We start from the raw sequence: 15,652 nt of genomic DNA, 5'->3' as shown, positions 1-15,652 counted from the left end.
CTTGCCTCGATCTGAAACGCACGATTTCTCAAGATCGCCGATGACAGTACGAAAGGTAAAAGGTCACTGCTCTGTCACCGGTCAGGAGCCGGGCTGAACTTCATAGAGAGAAATTGGTTTTTTTTTTTAACACGCCTCGCTGGAAACCTGATTTAGAGAAGAAAATACAAAGCTTCCTAAGTCGTAGTGTGCTTTTTCCTTAGCCGAAAATGGCCAAGAAGCGAAGAGACAAGCCAGAGATGGACGGCATTTCGCCAGAATCATTATCGGACGAAGAAAGAAAAGAAAAACAGGGAGAAACCATTAAAGGTAGTGAAATAGAGAGGAACAGTTCAGAGTGTAATTCGGTTAGCATTCGCAAATGCGCGTTTTCAAAGTCATTTCTGTATAGTGTTACGATATTCACATTTCGGACATAAGGCGATTAACATTTGTCAAATCCTAATCAATTTCCCTGTGCTGCATGTCTTTTACATTATCCGCTGAACATGATATAAAATAACCCTAATAAATCATCCGAATCCTTAAGTTTTTATCCTATGTTGTTTTTTCAACTTCATGGTTTACACTGTAGAACCCCAGGAAAACGTGAGATTTTGTATTTATTTATCTGGGCGCTTAACCAGACGTTTTCAGTGTAAATCGAGAGGTTGCGAGATTATATCATAATTCTAAAACGAGTTTTTTTGTAGTTACAGATATTCTTTCTAGTATGCTATACTAGTTTGCTCTGTATTCATTCACTTCTGGCAAAATGTACACCCAGACCGAAAAAAGTCACTCGTTTTTCATGTCCAGCAGGTGAGCTTTCATCTCCCAGTAACCGATAATATTGTTTAATGGTTATGTCGTGAAGGAACTGTTGGTTTAGATGACGGTAGTTACTGTAGTTGAATTAGATATCTGGTAGAGGGGAAAGGCTCTGTTGGGATCGCACGCTATTATGATTTAAAGAAACGTTTGAGTATAAACCTTTATAGTTATATGCTGAGAAAACTGATAAGAGATAGCTCTAAACGTCGGACTCACATGCAGTAAATAAATGTATCATTATCAACACGAAAAGGAAATAATGTAATAACGTAATTAATGAATGTGGTAATAGGAAATGAAGCAATCCAGCTTTGATTCCATTGGTCTGCAGTCATCCTAAACATGTGATATAACTGAAGTGTAGGAGATATCCATTAGCTGCAGCAGACCATAAAGGGTATTTTGTCTTGTGATAGTATAGGGGAAAACTATTTTTGAATGTCTGTTTTTTGTTAAATCTATAAATCACATGTTACTTGTAGAACCTGCCAGCTGGGGCAGACAGTCAGAAGCACAGTTGTTCTACAGTGGTCCCAAATTGTGCTTTTAAATAACTTCACTCATTTACTGTACCATTAATGCTGGAGTGAGCTGTTGGTGTCCTCTGCTGACAACATGTTAATGACTCCCAAAGGTGAGAGCAGGTGATGCAAAGCTCAGTAAGCTGTTGCGTTTCTATACAGCGCGCTGTGCAGAAGCACACATGCAATTATTTGGTTCAAGGTTTCTTTACAGTTTTTATCTGAAGGGCGCTGTGTTTATTCTTGTACTACATGTTTACCATTTATATTGTTTTATTTTAAATAACTCTAGAAAACACAAAGTATAAGCCTGCGGAAATACTTTCAGAGCGCAGCCCCAAAACAAACGTTACATGAAAGCTATTCTGGACGTTCTGGCTGTGAAGGATGATTTCAGCATGTGTAAACAATTGGGCTTGTCTGAGAACATCATCCTTTTTCAGCATCTGTATTACTATAATTGCTTTTGAAGTGACTGCAGTCACAAAGTACAGTGATGTTGAGTCATGGTCATTCCATTGTGGGTGAGCTTGGTTGCTATAATCATGTCTCTGATGCCCAGTTTTGTCAGAAAATGTAGTTGTTGCTATTTGGAAGCAACCTGTCAGGCCACCCCTTAAAACTGGACAGTCCTGTTTCTGGGTCTCTGCATATGTTTGCCAAGATCTGGATAAACCGTTAGTGCTTCCCAACAGTCAACCCATCACTGTGTATGCAACAAGCTTTTAATCACACTGCAAAGTCACAAGACGATTTTTCGTACGATGTAGCGTATCTGTTTGGCTCAGGAAGTTCTCCTATGCTGGGAAAATTGCACAGTGAGAAGAAAAGGCGAAGGGACAGGATGTTGTTGTGGGTATTTTATGAATTCATTGTAATATTCCCGTGAGTGTTGTGCTTCTGAAGTTGAAGAAAGCATAATGCTTTTAAGATGAGATTTGGAACAACTTTCTCCTTAAGCCATTTGTAAGGGGCAGGAGATGCTTCATTGGGTTTGCTGGTGGTAACTTCTGTAAAACGTGATATATACAATTCCCTTTAACTGATGCTACCTGGCTTTAATTAACCCTGCACATAGGCTTTCCTGAGTTAAATATAAGGCTTATTGCGATGGCTTAGTTGATTATGAATTTGTGCATCTTTGCTACAAGGAGGTGCAGGCCTGATTTGTAGCTACTGGGTATTTTATAACATAAGCCTACATTTCAGCATAATTTGTGGGAAAAGCTGAATGTTATTATATGCTCCCTGATAATGCAGTCCGCATGCCATTTTTTTTGTATTCTAGATCTGCTGCCTCTAATAAAGTCTCTTTCTCTCCAGGACAATTGTCTTCTAAAGGGGGGTCAGCCCGCATGTCCCTCCTTATCTTAGTGTCCATCTTCCTGTGTGCTGCCTCAGTCATGTACATGGTGTACCAGAATTTCCCGGAACTGAGCGGGTAAGATTCTTTCCTTCCTCTTTTTAATGGATGACTTTCTGCGTAGTCTAAATTTCCATTTGTTGAATGTCTTTTTTTAAACTATTAAAATTAAATAAATTCACTGTGAGCAAGGGACAGATCTTTGGAGATCAGATATCAAAAAGCAGTATAAAACAAAATCTAATTTAGAGTATATGCAGCAACATACGTTATTAAAATTCTGGTGGATTCTTACAGAATCACTTTTCAGCAAGTTGCCTTTTCTCATGAGGCTGTAATTTAATGTGTGTTGATGTCCTGTTGGATTACTTTGGCTCTGACACCTGTGTGTTATCCTGCTTATGCACTGAAAGGGTTTAGGAGCAAGGCAAACAATACCAATGTTTTGTGCTCATTTGAAAATCCTTTTTACATGGTTATTGTGAGCTGCAGCGGCAGGTTTCTCTTCTCTTTCCTCAACAGTGACGAGCGGGAGAAGATGAAAATCCCCAAAGACATGGATGACGCTAAAGCTCTGGGAACAGTGCTGTCAAAATACAAAGACACCTACTACACTCAAGTGCTGGTAGCATATTTCGCCACTTATGTCTTGTATCCTTTGTCAGAAAGTTAACAATAAAGTGAGAGACCCCTTAGACAAGTGGTTAGGTCTTTGAGCTTCAGCTCAGTCCCCGTTTCTTAAGCCCTTGACCAATCTGCTTTCTCCTAGTTGCTCCAGTTTATCCAGGCAAATTGCTGAGGGGAACTTTGTGATGGACCAGCATCCCATTCCTTAGGGGGTCATGTATTCTTGGCCTGTTTAAACCAGCAGAACCCAGGAAAGACTCTGGCCCAATGAGTCACTAGGCTCAGAGATGGACTTTACCTGCCTCAGTTAAAAAGCTGTTTTAAAGTCTGTGAGATCAATCATCTAGTTTATCTGGCTAAACATTTACAGAGTGGTTACTAAGATATGCAGTGCCACTGCTCCACAACTAACAGGAAGGCAGTGAGATACCATCTGAGGCTCTACTCAGAGGAAGAAACAAGTTGTTCTCAGCCTGGCTGCCCATGTGTAGGAGTGCAGTGTGGCCTTGACTCCCACTGTAATAAGGACACTAGCGGACACAATAGAAACGCAGTACAGAGTGTGACTGAGACTAGAGGTTGCAGCATTTGTACTTGTTGTTTCAGTGCAAGATTGTTTCCGAATAGAAAGTGAGACTTTTTAAATTGTGTGATTATGGAATTTCCGCTGAATTAGCTTCACTTCTGAATGTATAAATTCACGGCACTATGACTTAATCTCAGACGCCCAGCAAATGGAGATGGTTGTGTGTATTAGTGGGTTGCACTCTGGAGTAAATGAGCACCAGAGGAAGTTGTTTTGGATAAAATGCCAGCCAGATAAATTAATAATAATAATAATAATAATAATAATAATATGTCAAGGTAGGGCCAGCAGCCATATCACCCTGCAGCTGCCCACTGAAGCTAAGCAGGGTTAATCCTGGTCTTTGGCATCATTATAAAAAACTTTAAAAAAAACACAACTCAACATAAAGTAAATACACGTTAAAAACAAACAATATTTCTAGCCATGCAACAAGACATATACACATGCACACATCACATTCTGCCCATATTGCATTATTTTTGCATTAGTCTGATAACCTCGTACAGGAAACAGTCACTAAGCTGTGTTTGTTTTCACCAGTGTTTTACTCTAATAGAAGTCCATTTACTGCAGGATGCACAATGAAAGCTATAACTAAACCGAACATTTTCTGACTAGGATTTACAAAGGAAGTGGAGATTTTAGGATTTTTGAAGACTTATGAAGAAGAGGGAAGACAGGATTTGATTTGAGTTGAGTACTGTGACAGACGAAGACGTAGCTGGAAGATTGGCTGATGTTAGCAGTGGACGACACGACAAGAGGCTGTGACTTCGTGAAGTGAGGAGATGCTAGCCTTGGGGCCATTAGTGAGAAGAGCAGCTCAGCAGGAGATGTGATTTAAGAAAGGCTGGGGGGAGCACTGTGGGGGATGGGTAAAGCTCAGAGCCTTTTGTTCTTTTGTGAATGTCAGTGTGGTGCTGAGTTAACCAATTGCATGATGCAAAGAGAAGATTAGTGGAACCCCCTTTCGTTGTGAGATAATCTCTTTGCAAAGAGCTACTGAACCGAAAATTAACTTCAGAGGTTCATCAGTAGTTTTTGTAACTGAGGGATTTAGTGCAGTTTCTAGAACTCTCCCCACAAAACTGTAGATGGAGGGGAAAAAAATGAAAAGGAGGGCTTTGGGAACATGTTTGTAACTTTAGTAGATTTGGTTTTGTTATCTGCCCTGCTTAAAAAAAACACATCCTTGTTATTTTAAAATTTAATCATAGGTGATTCTGTGCACGCAAGACAGCAGAAAGATGTTTTTGTTAAGGCTAAGATCCATTGAATTAAAAAAGACACTTTAAAATTATTTCAGCTTATTGCAGTTAAACTGCGCATGTTGAATGTTAATTTAAATGAATCATAAAAATCAATGTGATAAAGCCATGAAGCAAACAATTTATATGTGCAGTGCAATTATGCATCTAAATGGATGTGTAACTAAATCTATTATTGGCAAATATCATTTGGATTAAACAGAATAATTTGAAATGATGATAAACCCATTGAAAATTGCTCTGTAAAGGTGCATCCAGGTATATTGAACTAGGAACTGGTAAATGAAATTGTGAACACGATTTGCAGATTTCTATTGGAATCTTTGCATCCCCAGCCACATGTATGCAGGAGAACAGAACAAGTGGGGATGCATCACTGACAGCACTTCAGAGAAGCATGCACATTATCTTTAAGAGGTCAGGAGAACATTGTTTCTGCACTTCACACCTTTATCACATTTTGGATAGCGTCTGCTCTTGATAATACATCATGACATGCTGCTTTGAAATTAAGAGCTGCATCTGGGGTGGTTTTTCCACATAATGTAATGGAAAGCACTGTGGAGATGACTGCAGCATAGCTGGGTACCATAGCTGTAAATTCTGGATCAGAGAAGTAGTCCCTTTTTGGGGTGTTAAATGTTCAGTCTAAGATGAAAAAATTGAAGTGAGGATGCCTGTGATTGGAATTGCAAGGAAGTCTTTTTTCCATTCCCTATGACGCCCCTTCTCATGAGAGGGCAATGGGATGAATGAATGGGACTGACCCTGCTGCAAAGCCTGCAGTGACCAGCTCAATTTAAAGAAGTCAAAAGATTGTGCTGTAACCTCACAATCTGTGACACGACCAGAGGCTGCAGCATACAGACTATGGAAAAAAACTGGACCTGATTTCTACTAAAATGGGACCTGTATCACAAAAGTAAACAGTATATCTCTGCAGAGTACAGTGTACTGCAATTGATTGTAGTTGATTAATTGTGGGCAGACTTGTGACTGTAGCTGTAATTGCCTGTTTTGTGTGACAGTCTCAAGGTTGGTATTGGGGATGTACTCACTCATCTCTTTCCTGTGTAATGCTAGTTAGTTCAAAAGAAGTCAATAAATGACAACTGTACCCCTTGATCAGCACAGAAGTCTGTTGAAAATAACAGAACCAAATTATTAAAATTCAGTAAATGCAGTTTAGCCCCATATTACGTTGTCTGAATGTGATCTGATTTTTTACACTAGATATGAGCTTCGTGAAGGCAGCCTGTTCCATCATGTTTAGAAAAAATGGAAATCGGTAATTATTGTGAGAACATTTGCCTCTCAATTATTTTATTAGAAGGTTTTATTTTCTTAGTGGTGACCATTTCAATTCCTGCAGGATGATGTCAAATTGATCTTTGGTATGTTTGTTTTAAGTTATTGCATTTGAATTATTAAAATATGATAAAATATTTAGCTGAGAACAGGACATTTTTCTTTTTATAAAAGCCCAGAAGATGTGAATCTAATTCCAGTAATTTTTATCTCAGTCTTATATAACCTAGCACACCAAGTTGAAGATAAATATTTTTTGAAAGGGATTTTTTAAAAGAAGAAATAAATTCATCATGATTGTTTCTAATAGTTTTATTCTGTTGTGTTTTCCATCTGGCTTAGAACAGGCGTACTTCCTTTCTTCAGCTACATAGTGCCACCTGGTGATGACAATTCTCACACATTCAGCTAACATTGTTAAGTATAGTACTGTGGCTATATTAAAGTCTTATTTTATATCCCATTTCAATATTCTTCTTTCTGTCTACAGTCTTTAATTATATGCTTCCAAACTGTGTTATTTTTTAATTGTGATAATATCTTTTCATTTGGTGACAGACATCCTGTAGCCGTATTGAAGGTGTAATTTCAGTGCTTGGCTAGTCATTTTTTTTTCTGGTTGATTAGTTGTAGACAACCAAATTTATTCTTCGCGTGAATTACTCTTCCATTAATTCTGATTGTTACACCCTTGGCTGAGATGCCTAGCCTGGGAGTTGCTGGAAGTTGTTTCTCACTGTTAATCTAATTGCATTTCCCAGTAGCTTATTTGTTAGTTTTATACTAACGACCCGCCCATTGTGTCTGAAGAAGGGCTTGGAGTCAGTCTAATGAATTTCCATTCAAAGCACAGAGATGTATTTTTTATAGGTCTACAGGTGCAGACTAGGACTAGGGCTAGGACTGACTAGGAAGCATTGCTGAATTTTTAAAAACTTCTTTGACATTTAAAACAGAAGTCATATAGTTGACCTCTGAATCTGACACTATTAAGTGTTGAAGTGACCAATGAAGCACGTTAAAATATATTGTTAAAAATATACTGTCTATATAACAATAGCTCATGGCATTTTTAATCACAGTTGTCCAAAATAATCATACAGCCCACAGCTGACAAACAAATCTTAGAGGGTTCTGAATTACTATGATATCTGTAGTCAGTAGTTATTTAATAATACAAGTAGGGAGCTGCATCAGCATGCGTAGGCTGCAAAGGAACAAGTGAAGGCTCCACAGGCGAAAGGTTGTTTCTTTTCTTCACTTTTCAGCATGGAATAAATCTTTACTTGCTCCTTAATTAATAATAGTTCTGAGTACTGTATTTGTGAAGTGGTTTACATGTAAGAGAGGACCTTCTTCATACACAACCTACAAAGCAAGTTTTGTTCCCAAGGTAAAATGTCACCTCCCACAATTATAAAATGGGGTAATTGCTCTCGAGCTGTTTAGGGGTAAAGAACTTGTGATGTTTGTTTGATTAGGGAGCCAGACCTAAGCTGAGAAATGATGTGTGAAGCGGAGTGAGACAGGAGACGGAGGCCGGTGGACGCGGGGGTGGAGACAGGCCCTGGGAGTAAGTGGTGAGAGAGTGAGAATGCTTCTCAACGGGCAGGCGCTGAGCCCGCTACAGACGGAGCCGCCTGGGACTTGCCCTTTTAGTTCACGCCTCAGGGGTGGCGCTGTGACACGAAGTCACACTCGAGCGGGTGTTAATCGAGTCCTGGTGTGGGCCGAGCTGCGTTCATGGCACGAACGTTTTCCTTCTGTTGCAAGCAGTTGTCCAGGAATCGCTCGTTTCTGCTGTTTGTGAACTGTTGCCTTGACTTTGCTGCCTCAGCCTCCAGACGTTTGCTATTCCAGGATCTATTTTCCTGAGCATCCTGTCGGGATACCTCTACCCATTCCCACTGGCTCTGTTTCTGGTTTGCCTGGTAAGTGGCACAGCAGGCATTACCTTCACCTGCTTTTTAAATCTCCGTTATGGATGTCTGCAGATGTGCACTTGTGTGCACAGCTTTCTTGAGTTTTGTGAAAGGCCAGTGCAATAAACACTGTTTATACAAATAATGAGTCAAATGTAAATTGTGTTCTTCTAATGCTTATAGCTGTTTTGTTTAAAACATTAAAGGATAAGTATATAACGATTCTGAACTGACCATCTCTACACAGAATTTCTCGGTGAAAGAAGGGTTAAACCTCAGGGAACTCTCAAGTGGCCTAGCTGGTAAAAGCACAGGCCTGAGAGCTGGACGAGCTGTTATAAGTTGTTACTGGCTACTCCCAATCAGTAACTGGCAATTCTAAATTAAAAAAAAAGTAATGTGCAAAATTGAGTGTCCTAGCATTTTAAGCTTGTTTATGAAGATATACACGGGATAGTGTAAGAGGTGAATATTAATGTACTATTTGATTTGGGGTCTCTGAAGAACAAATACCTCCATCAAAACTGTTAGACTCAAGCATTGGAGATGTTGGTTTTCATTGAAATTAATTCTAGTGAAGCTTGTAAAGTAGTGATTAAGCTTACGTTAGGGTCCGTGGAGTCGTTTCCTACAATCGCTCCCGCTTCTGAAGCGATTTCAGGTCAGCATATGAAATTCTTGCAACTGATTTCTGTGTTCAGTGATTTACATGATTAACAGAAATTAATACCTTGTCTGTGCGTCTGTGGCCCTGACTCTTCTCTTCCTAGTGCTCAGGCCTCGGAGCCTCTTTCTGTTACATGCTGTCGTATCTGGTGGGCAGACCGGTGGTCTACAAATATTTAACGGAAAAGGCAACTAAATGGTCCCAGCAGGTAACACACTGTACCTCATTTTCTGGTATTGTTGTTTTTTTTCCCAGTTATTTACCCAGTTGAAATGTTACAAACCAGATGTGCTTTCTAAAGCTTTGGATAAAGACTGAAAGGCTGGAGCTTCGTGCCAGGAAATCTTGGCTGCTCCTGAATCTGTGATTTCAGTGGATGAGTCAGCTAAGAGCAGGTTAATCGGGGTCGGAGCAGAAGGAGAGCATCATGCTTTCAGATGACATGGGATCATTCAGGGGCCCAGAAGAGCAGCACTGCACACACTGAGCAGCATGCATCTGTTTACTGAGGTTTTTATTACACAGAAACGGCTTCCAAAATCCAGCGTTAGGGTAAATGATGTCAAAATGTATTGAAATGTTAAAACTTTAGATTTTCAATTTAAGCTAGTAGCCCAAGGTGGAAAAAACTGCATTAGACCCGTAATGCTGCAAGAATATAAAACATGTGACTGACAACACTTTGTTAGTTGCCAATTTTGCATCTGCAATTGCTTATTTGTGTACTTATTCTCTTTGTTGCAGGTTGACAAGCACCGAGAACATCTTATTAATTACATCATCTTCCTGAGAATCACTCCTTTCCTTCCTAACTGGTTTATTAACATCACTTCACCTGTCATCAATGTTCCTTTGGGGGTCTTTTTTGTGGGGACATTTGTTGGTAAGAGCCGAGTGCATGTTGCTTAATCTGAGCTTTATTGTAACATGTGACTTAAATTAATCAACATTTAGTTCTGTGCTCTAGTTCTGGCTCTAGGCCAATGGGTCCCAAGGAGAGACAGGGGGACTTCTGTACCAGGGCTGAGAACCACCGCTGTAGACTAAGGGTCCACTGTAGACTTCAGCCTGGGTCCTGGAGGCCAATGTCTCTGCAGGTTTTAAAGCACCAGTACTATCACTGGTCCAGTGAAGCCAGTGATGAATTAAGTGCTGAGTTGTATTGAAAACCAGAACAAACACTAGCCCTCCAGGACGGCTGTATCAAATTAGAAACCACAGCATTTGTTTCAGTTGATTGAAACAGTAACTATAATAAGGGTGGGTTTATATTAAAAAGAACAAATGTTGTAACATTCCAGCTTTATCAGTACTGTAGTATTTTTTCTCGGATGCTCGGATTCATTTGGAAAGTTAGGCTATATTCTTAGACACTGAAGACAGGGAGTGTTTTGAACAAAACCAAAAAAAGTAAGATCTTTATTTTTACATGTTTAACTCCCAGATATATAGTCTGCTAATTTGCGTTTCATTTTGTCAATGCAAGACATAAATATTTAGAAACACAGTTTGGTCAGGTTGTAGCTAGTATTTACAGTAATGCATGGCTCCATCTAGTGGACTCTGGGGGAATCCAGCATATTGGATTACAGTGGTAATCAAAAGTTAAAATATTTATATTTATCAAGACAAAGGTGACCATCGTACGTTTTGTGGCAGTAAATGCTTTTAATAAATTTTAGCTTGATTATTTAATCATTCAGATTATGGCAACATATGTCGTTACTAAATTCTCTTAGCTGATTTGATTAACATTTCCCACAGAAGAGCAAGTACTCATGAGTTGGACCTGTCAGTTGTTGCACATAAAGAACTAACCAAACCTCAAATCAATCCTGTTTGATAGATTTAAAAATGGGCTATTCTGTCACATTTCCAGAAATTCTGTCGACTCTGGGTTGCTCTGTATTTCTGAGATAAGACTGTGCTCTGTGAAACATCAGGCATTCTGTTGCAATGCACCAAGATTATGCAGTTCTCTTCCAAGGTTATACAGAGACCCTGACTTTAATGTTTGTTTTTAAATCATGTTAAATCGTGACTCAGTTGTTATCTAAACATTCTGTCTTATTTTAGTATTTACTCTCCACTTATTTCTGAAGATTGGGATCACTTGGAACTGATCACTCAATTAAGCAAGCAACCTGTTTAAGGAAACTCTGGGCCTTGAGGGCACTCTGTGGAGAGATCTGCAGGCCTTCCTGTAGGGAAGGGTATTCAAATATTTACTCAATTTAACAAGCCTCCTAGGAACACTGTGCTTGGTGAGATGGTTCTGAAAGGCAGTGCGTGAAATAAAATGTTAATTATCTGCCCTCTGTTTTGCTCCAGGAGTGGCTCCTCCATCGTTCGTGGCGATAAACGCTGGGACGACTCTGTACAAGCTCACCACTGCCGGGGAGGCTGTGTCCTGGAACTCCCTGGCTGTGCTGGGGGTCCTGGCTGTCCTCTCCATCCTTCCGGTCTGCTTCCAGAAGAAGCTGCAGCAGAAGCTGGAGTAGCCCGGCCCTGGATCACCCTGTCCGTCAGCTCTCCGCTCACCTCTCAGGTCCCTCTGGAGCTTCCTGGCCGGCAGTGAGGCGAATCCGTCTCCGCCGCCGCCATGAGCCGCGCAGACCTGAAACCTCAGACAGTTTAGTGGCTTGAATAAAACTCCCGTTTTTATTTTTGCCGGTTAAACAGACACTCACCCCTCCGCTGCCTCCTCCTCTTGTCTTTTCGCAAAGCATTGGTCTCTCTGAAGACCTTTTGTATGCGATTTTTTTTAAATGGGATATTTTTAAATATTTATTTCAGAGACTTTTTGTCCATACTTGATTGTAAAAAAAAAAAACAAAACAAATTTGAGTAAAGCGGAAGCAATATCTTTAAAATTAGTCGTTTTACCATCATCAGTCTGTGGCAAGCACTCGTGTGCTTAATCGACAGCTGTGTGTGAAACACTGGTAAAACAAAAGGAAGATCGGTATTCATTTTTGGTGAACCTTCTTTTATTCATACTGTTGTTCCTAAATCCATACTTTCATTCAAATCTTTGCTATACTAAAGATGTAATTATACATCTCATCATTGAAAATTAAAATCTATCTCTCTTCCCAAGCACCCTAATAAGTCTTAGTTTTTGAAGGTGGACTAAAATTAACAGTCAGACTGCTCAAGCCTCCTCAGAAATCTGTTATCATAGCAACAGGCAAGCTGTTAAAAGATCTGATCATTATTGCTGTGGCAAGAAGGTCAAAGTGGCTTACATGTGCAGAGTATGTTCTGATTTAGTATAGAAGAGCACGAATATGGGCCTCTCCCTGGATATGACTGTATTCCATCACAGGTTACCGCCTGAACAGCACAGGGGAAGTAACTGACTGGAGCCTTGAACCTGCGAGCCTCTGAATGAGTCTAGGACCCTGACAGCTAACCCATGCTCTGGGGTTTACTCTGGGAACAAGCCATATCTTGAAATGGATTAGTCTGGGCATTATGGAAATGGTTTTGGATGTTGTTACCCCAGTCTGACATAATGTGCTGCTGAGAAGAAAGAGGGAATTGAAGAGAGAGTTCATCTCCTTTGTTTCTCCTAGTGTTCGGTCTCTGATTGTTTTCTACTGTTTCTTCTTCGCGTCCTTTGCAGGTGTCTGTTAAAGTCCTTTTTGACGTACTGGTACTTTAAAATGAGCTGCGGCACACTTCTCGCACACGGAAGTGCTTCCCAAGGCCTCCTTCTCCAATATCTCCGAGTCGTTTCGTGACCAGAGGTGCTGGTCTGTTTTCCTGCTGGGGCGTCACTGTGTTCGCAGAAGCATCTTCTTGCTCGCTCCCCCGAGCTTTGTGTCCAGTAACCCGCTCTGAAAGAATTCAGAACCAAGTGCTTCAGCTCTTGGCACTTCCTGCTTCTCAGCCCTGTATCATTCAGAGGGCCTGCACACTGCTCTTAGAAACTCCATTGTCAACGTTTCATCTCTTGCTATTTTGTGCTCGGCCATAACATGACGTACTGTATTATTTACCAGATTAGTAAAATTGATGGTCGGGTGTTTAAGTGCGCTCCATGTGTTATGATTTCAAAGAGCTTTGTGGGGTTTTTTTTAACATTGGCCGTCACGCTTCTTGCCAGATTCAAAGTCACGGGGTGGAGGTCTATTCAAATGTTAATGTGGAACTAAAGTGAATTCTCTGGGTTTCAACAAGTGTTTTAGATTGTCTGCTGAAACTGCCCCCTTCCTGAAAGTAACAAAGAATCCACAAGAGGTGGTTTCAATTAGCACATACCTGGGGTGTTACTGTTGCTTCCCCAAACCTGACAGGCCAGGTTCTAATTATACCAAGATAAGATCTCTGTGCTGAATTGCCTTTTCCCCAACAATGCGGTCTGGTTTCATTTTCCACTGCTGTCCCTGAGACTGCTTTTTGCAAAGTCTTTCTTATAGAGTTTATTTTCTGGTCTTTGTCAACGTAAAGGAGAGTTTGTTTAAAAGATTTACATCAAAAGACAGACATTTTTGTAAAATGTAATAGAAAGAATATCTGGTAAACACAGTTACTCTTCGGTTTTACATGTTTGTTTGTTGCAGGACTATTTAAAAACTGTTTTTTGCTGTAGGTATTAATCTGATAGGAGTATCATGTAGTTTATAGCTTATATATGGAATCCAAATTTAATTTAAAATTATTTTAAAATTTATTTTGAGATTCTTCTAAGGAGTTATGATATTTAGACTACCTAAAACTACCACACAATATTAAATTGTAGTAATGTTGGAAAGAAACAGTCGAGGCTGTTTAGGTGGTGCTTGTTCATGTTAGAAGAGAAACTGCCTTTTCATGGAGTAAAAAATATTTGCCAACATTTTAAATGTCAAAGCTGTACTATAAAAGGGAAACCTCTCTGATTTACTCGTAAACTGTTGGAACTCTTAGGGTCTGGATCATTTAGCTGGTTACCTAGAACTTATACAATTTGCTGACATTTTACACTCAACTGTATCAGTATCTGCATAGTATCTTTGTCCTCTACGTACTCTTGTAGATTTTGAAATTGAACATTTTTCAAACCTTCTGAGCTTGATCTCTATCAATTAAAATGGGATACTTCATAACACATATTTGTACTATTAGAAAAATGATTGCAGGTCAGGAATAGTAAAACACACCAGGTGAATATATCTCTAAATAGTGGTTGCAATATTCAGTTTATATTCAGTTTGTTTCCTGTAAAGGGGTGTGGTGAGCAAGATGATTGAATATGTCCACTGTTCTGTTCGTGTGTAAAAAGGTCCATCGGTAAACTACAGTATTAAATTGTGCTCCTGAAACATGTAATGCAGTATGATCCATATTTATAAATGCTTTCATTAAGTCTTTTTCCCCAACGTCACAAAAAAGTTTTATTATTCATATATTTATTAAAAAAACTAATAAAAATCACATTTGGAATTGAAGCTGTTGTCTTTATTGAGTCAATACTTAAATACTTCTATTACAAGAGACCGGGGATTGTGACACAGGGCACCTACATCTGTGTTAAAGAGGATGAACAAGTTCCCTTGTGTTCTTCTATATAAAAAGAAACCTCCTCCCCACTGTTTTTTTTCACGAATCGTCTGGGGAAAGTTGCCAAAGTGTGATTAACTGAAGGGGTATGTGGGGCTGGAGTCACGACTGAAGTTGTTTTTTCACTTCTAACTCTGAGTGCAGGCTGTGTTCCGCTGAGCCGTTGTCTCAGTCTCTCCTCAATCAGAGGGCAATCTGCCGGTCTCTTCTTCCTCACTCTGCTCTTCGTGAGCGGCTCTGAATGGAGACTCGTGCACAATGCCCGACAATGCAGCTCTGCACTTGCCACTTTTCCCATTATTCTGAAACAAGCTTGGTGAAACAATGTCATTTGAAGGGAAGTATGAAATGTTGAAGTTTGCACTGCCTGCATGGCAAGTAGTTCAGACAGAAATGCCAATGAAAGAAGAACTGATCAGATTCTGATCTCTCATAAAACAGAAAAACAGGTGTTGAGAAGAATTCATCGGAATGTTATGTTTGTATTCACCTTTCAAAGATGGTAACAAGGTTAGTGTGAATTCAGGCATTTTGCAATTTATGAAGGGCAGGCTGCAAACCTGGATTATAGTGCAGGGCCTTGGGTACATGCCAAAGATAAAATGAATTCTTCCAAAAGCCTGTTTACTTCTATTTTTATTTCCATTTTCCCTCGAGTGCTTATTGAAGTACATTTATCATGGATTTTGTGGGAATGGGGGATCAAGGCAATTCATTTCCACCGGCAGTAGGTGAGACATATTTTTATGGATAACATTTCATACATTCTCTGCTTTGCCAAGAACAGGGGCTCCCAGTCCAATCCGGCTCTGTTACCCACGTGAACCCTTAACTGACTAAAAAACAGTATTCATTTTGACTGTTGGGTTGTTTTTGGCTTTTAAATACATTAAAGGTTGTATTTTAACTGTTGCATTTCATAAAGGCATACAAAATACCAATCTTTATAGTACAAAAAACTTGCAAACATTTGAAATCAAGCAACTTACTAGTTCAATTAAAGCTGCAATTAACTTAACCTGGCAGG

The 15,652-nt window shown here is 39.7% G+C and overlaps 1 protein-coding gene across 1 annotated transcript; it reads left to right on the top strand.

The window, feature by feature from the left end:
- The first annotated feature begins 39 nt into the window (after positions 1-39).
- tmem41b (transmembrane protein 41B) lies at positions 40-14,513 on the top strand. Its single transcript, XM_088935109.1, has 7 exons — positions 40-309; positions 2,658-2,775; positions 3,220-3,348; positions 8,327-8,420; positions 9,182-9,286; positions 9,823-9,961; positions 11,410-14,513. The coding sequence occupies exons 1-7, from the start codon at positions 210-212 to the stop codon at positions 11,577-11,579; spliced, it is 855 nt and encodes a 284-aa protein (XP_088791235.1). The 5' UTR covers positions 40-209; the 3' UTR covers positions 11,580-14,513.
- The last annotated feature ends 1,139 nt before the right edge of the window (positions 14,514-15,652 follow it).

This window comes from Atractosteus spatula, chromosome 16, assembly GCF_055471065.1.
Source record: "Atractosteus spatula isolate fAtrSpa1 chromosome 16, fAtrSpa1.hap1, whole genome shotgun sequence".
In the NCBI taxonomy this organism is placed as follows: Eukaryota; Metazoa; Chordata; class Actinopteri; order Semionotiformes; family Lepisosteidae; genus Atractosteus; species Atractosteus spatula.
This window is presented reverse-complemented; position numbering and strand designations above follow the sequence as displayed.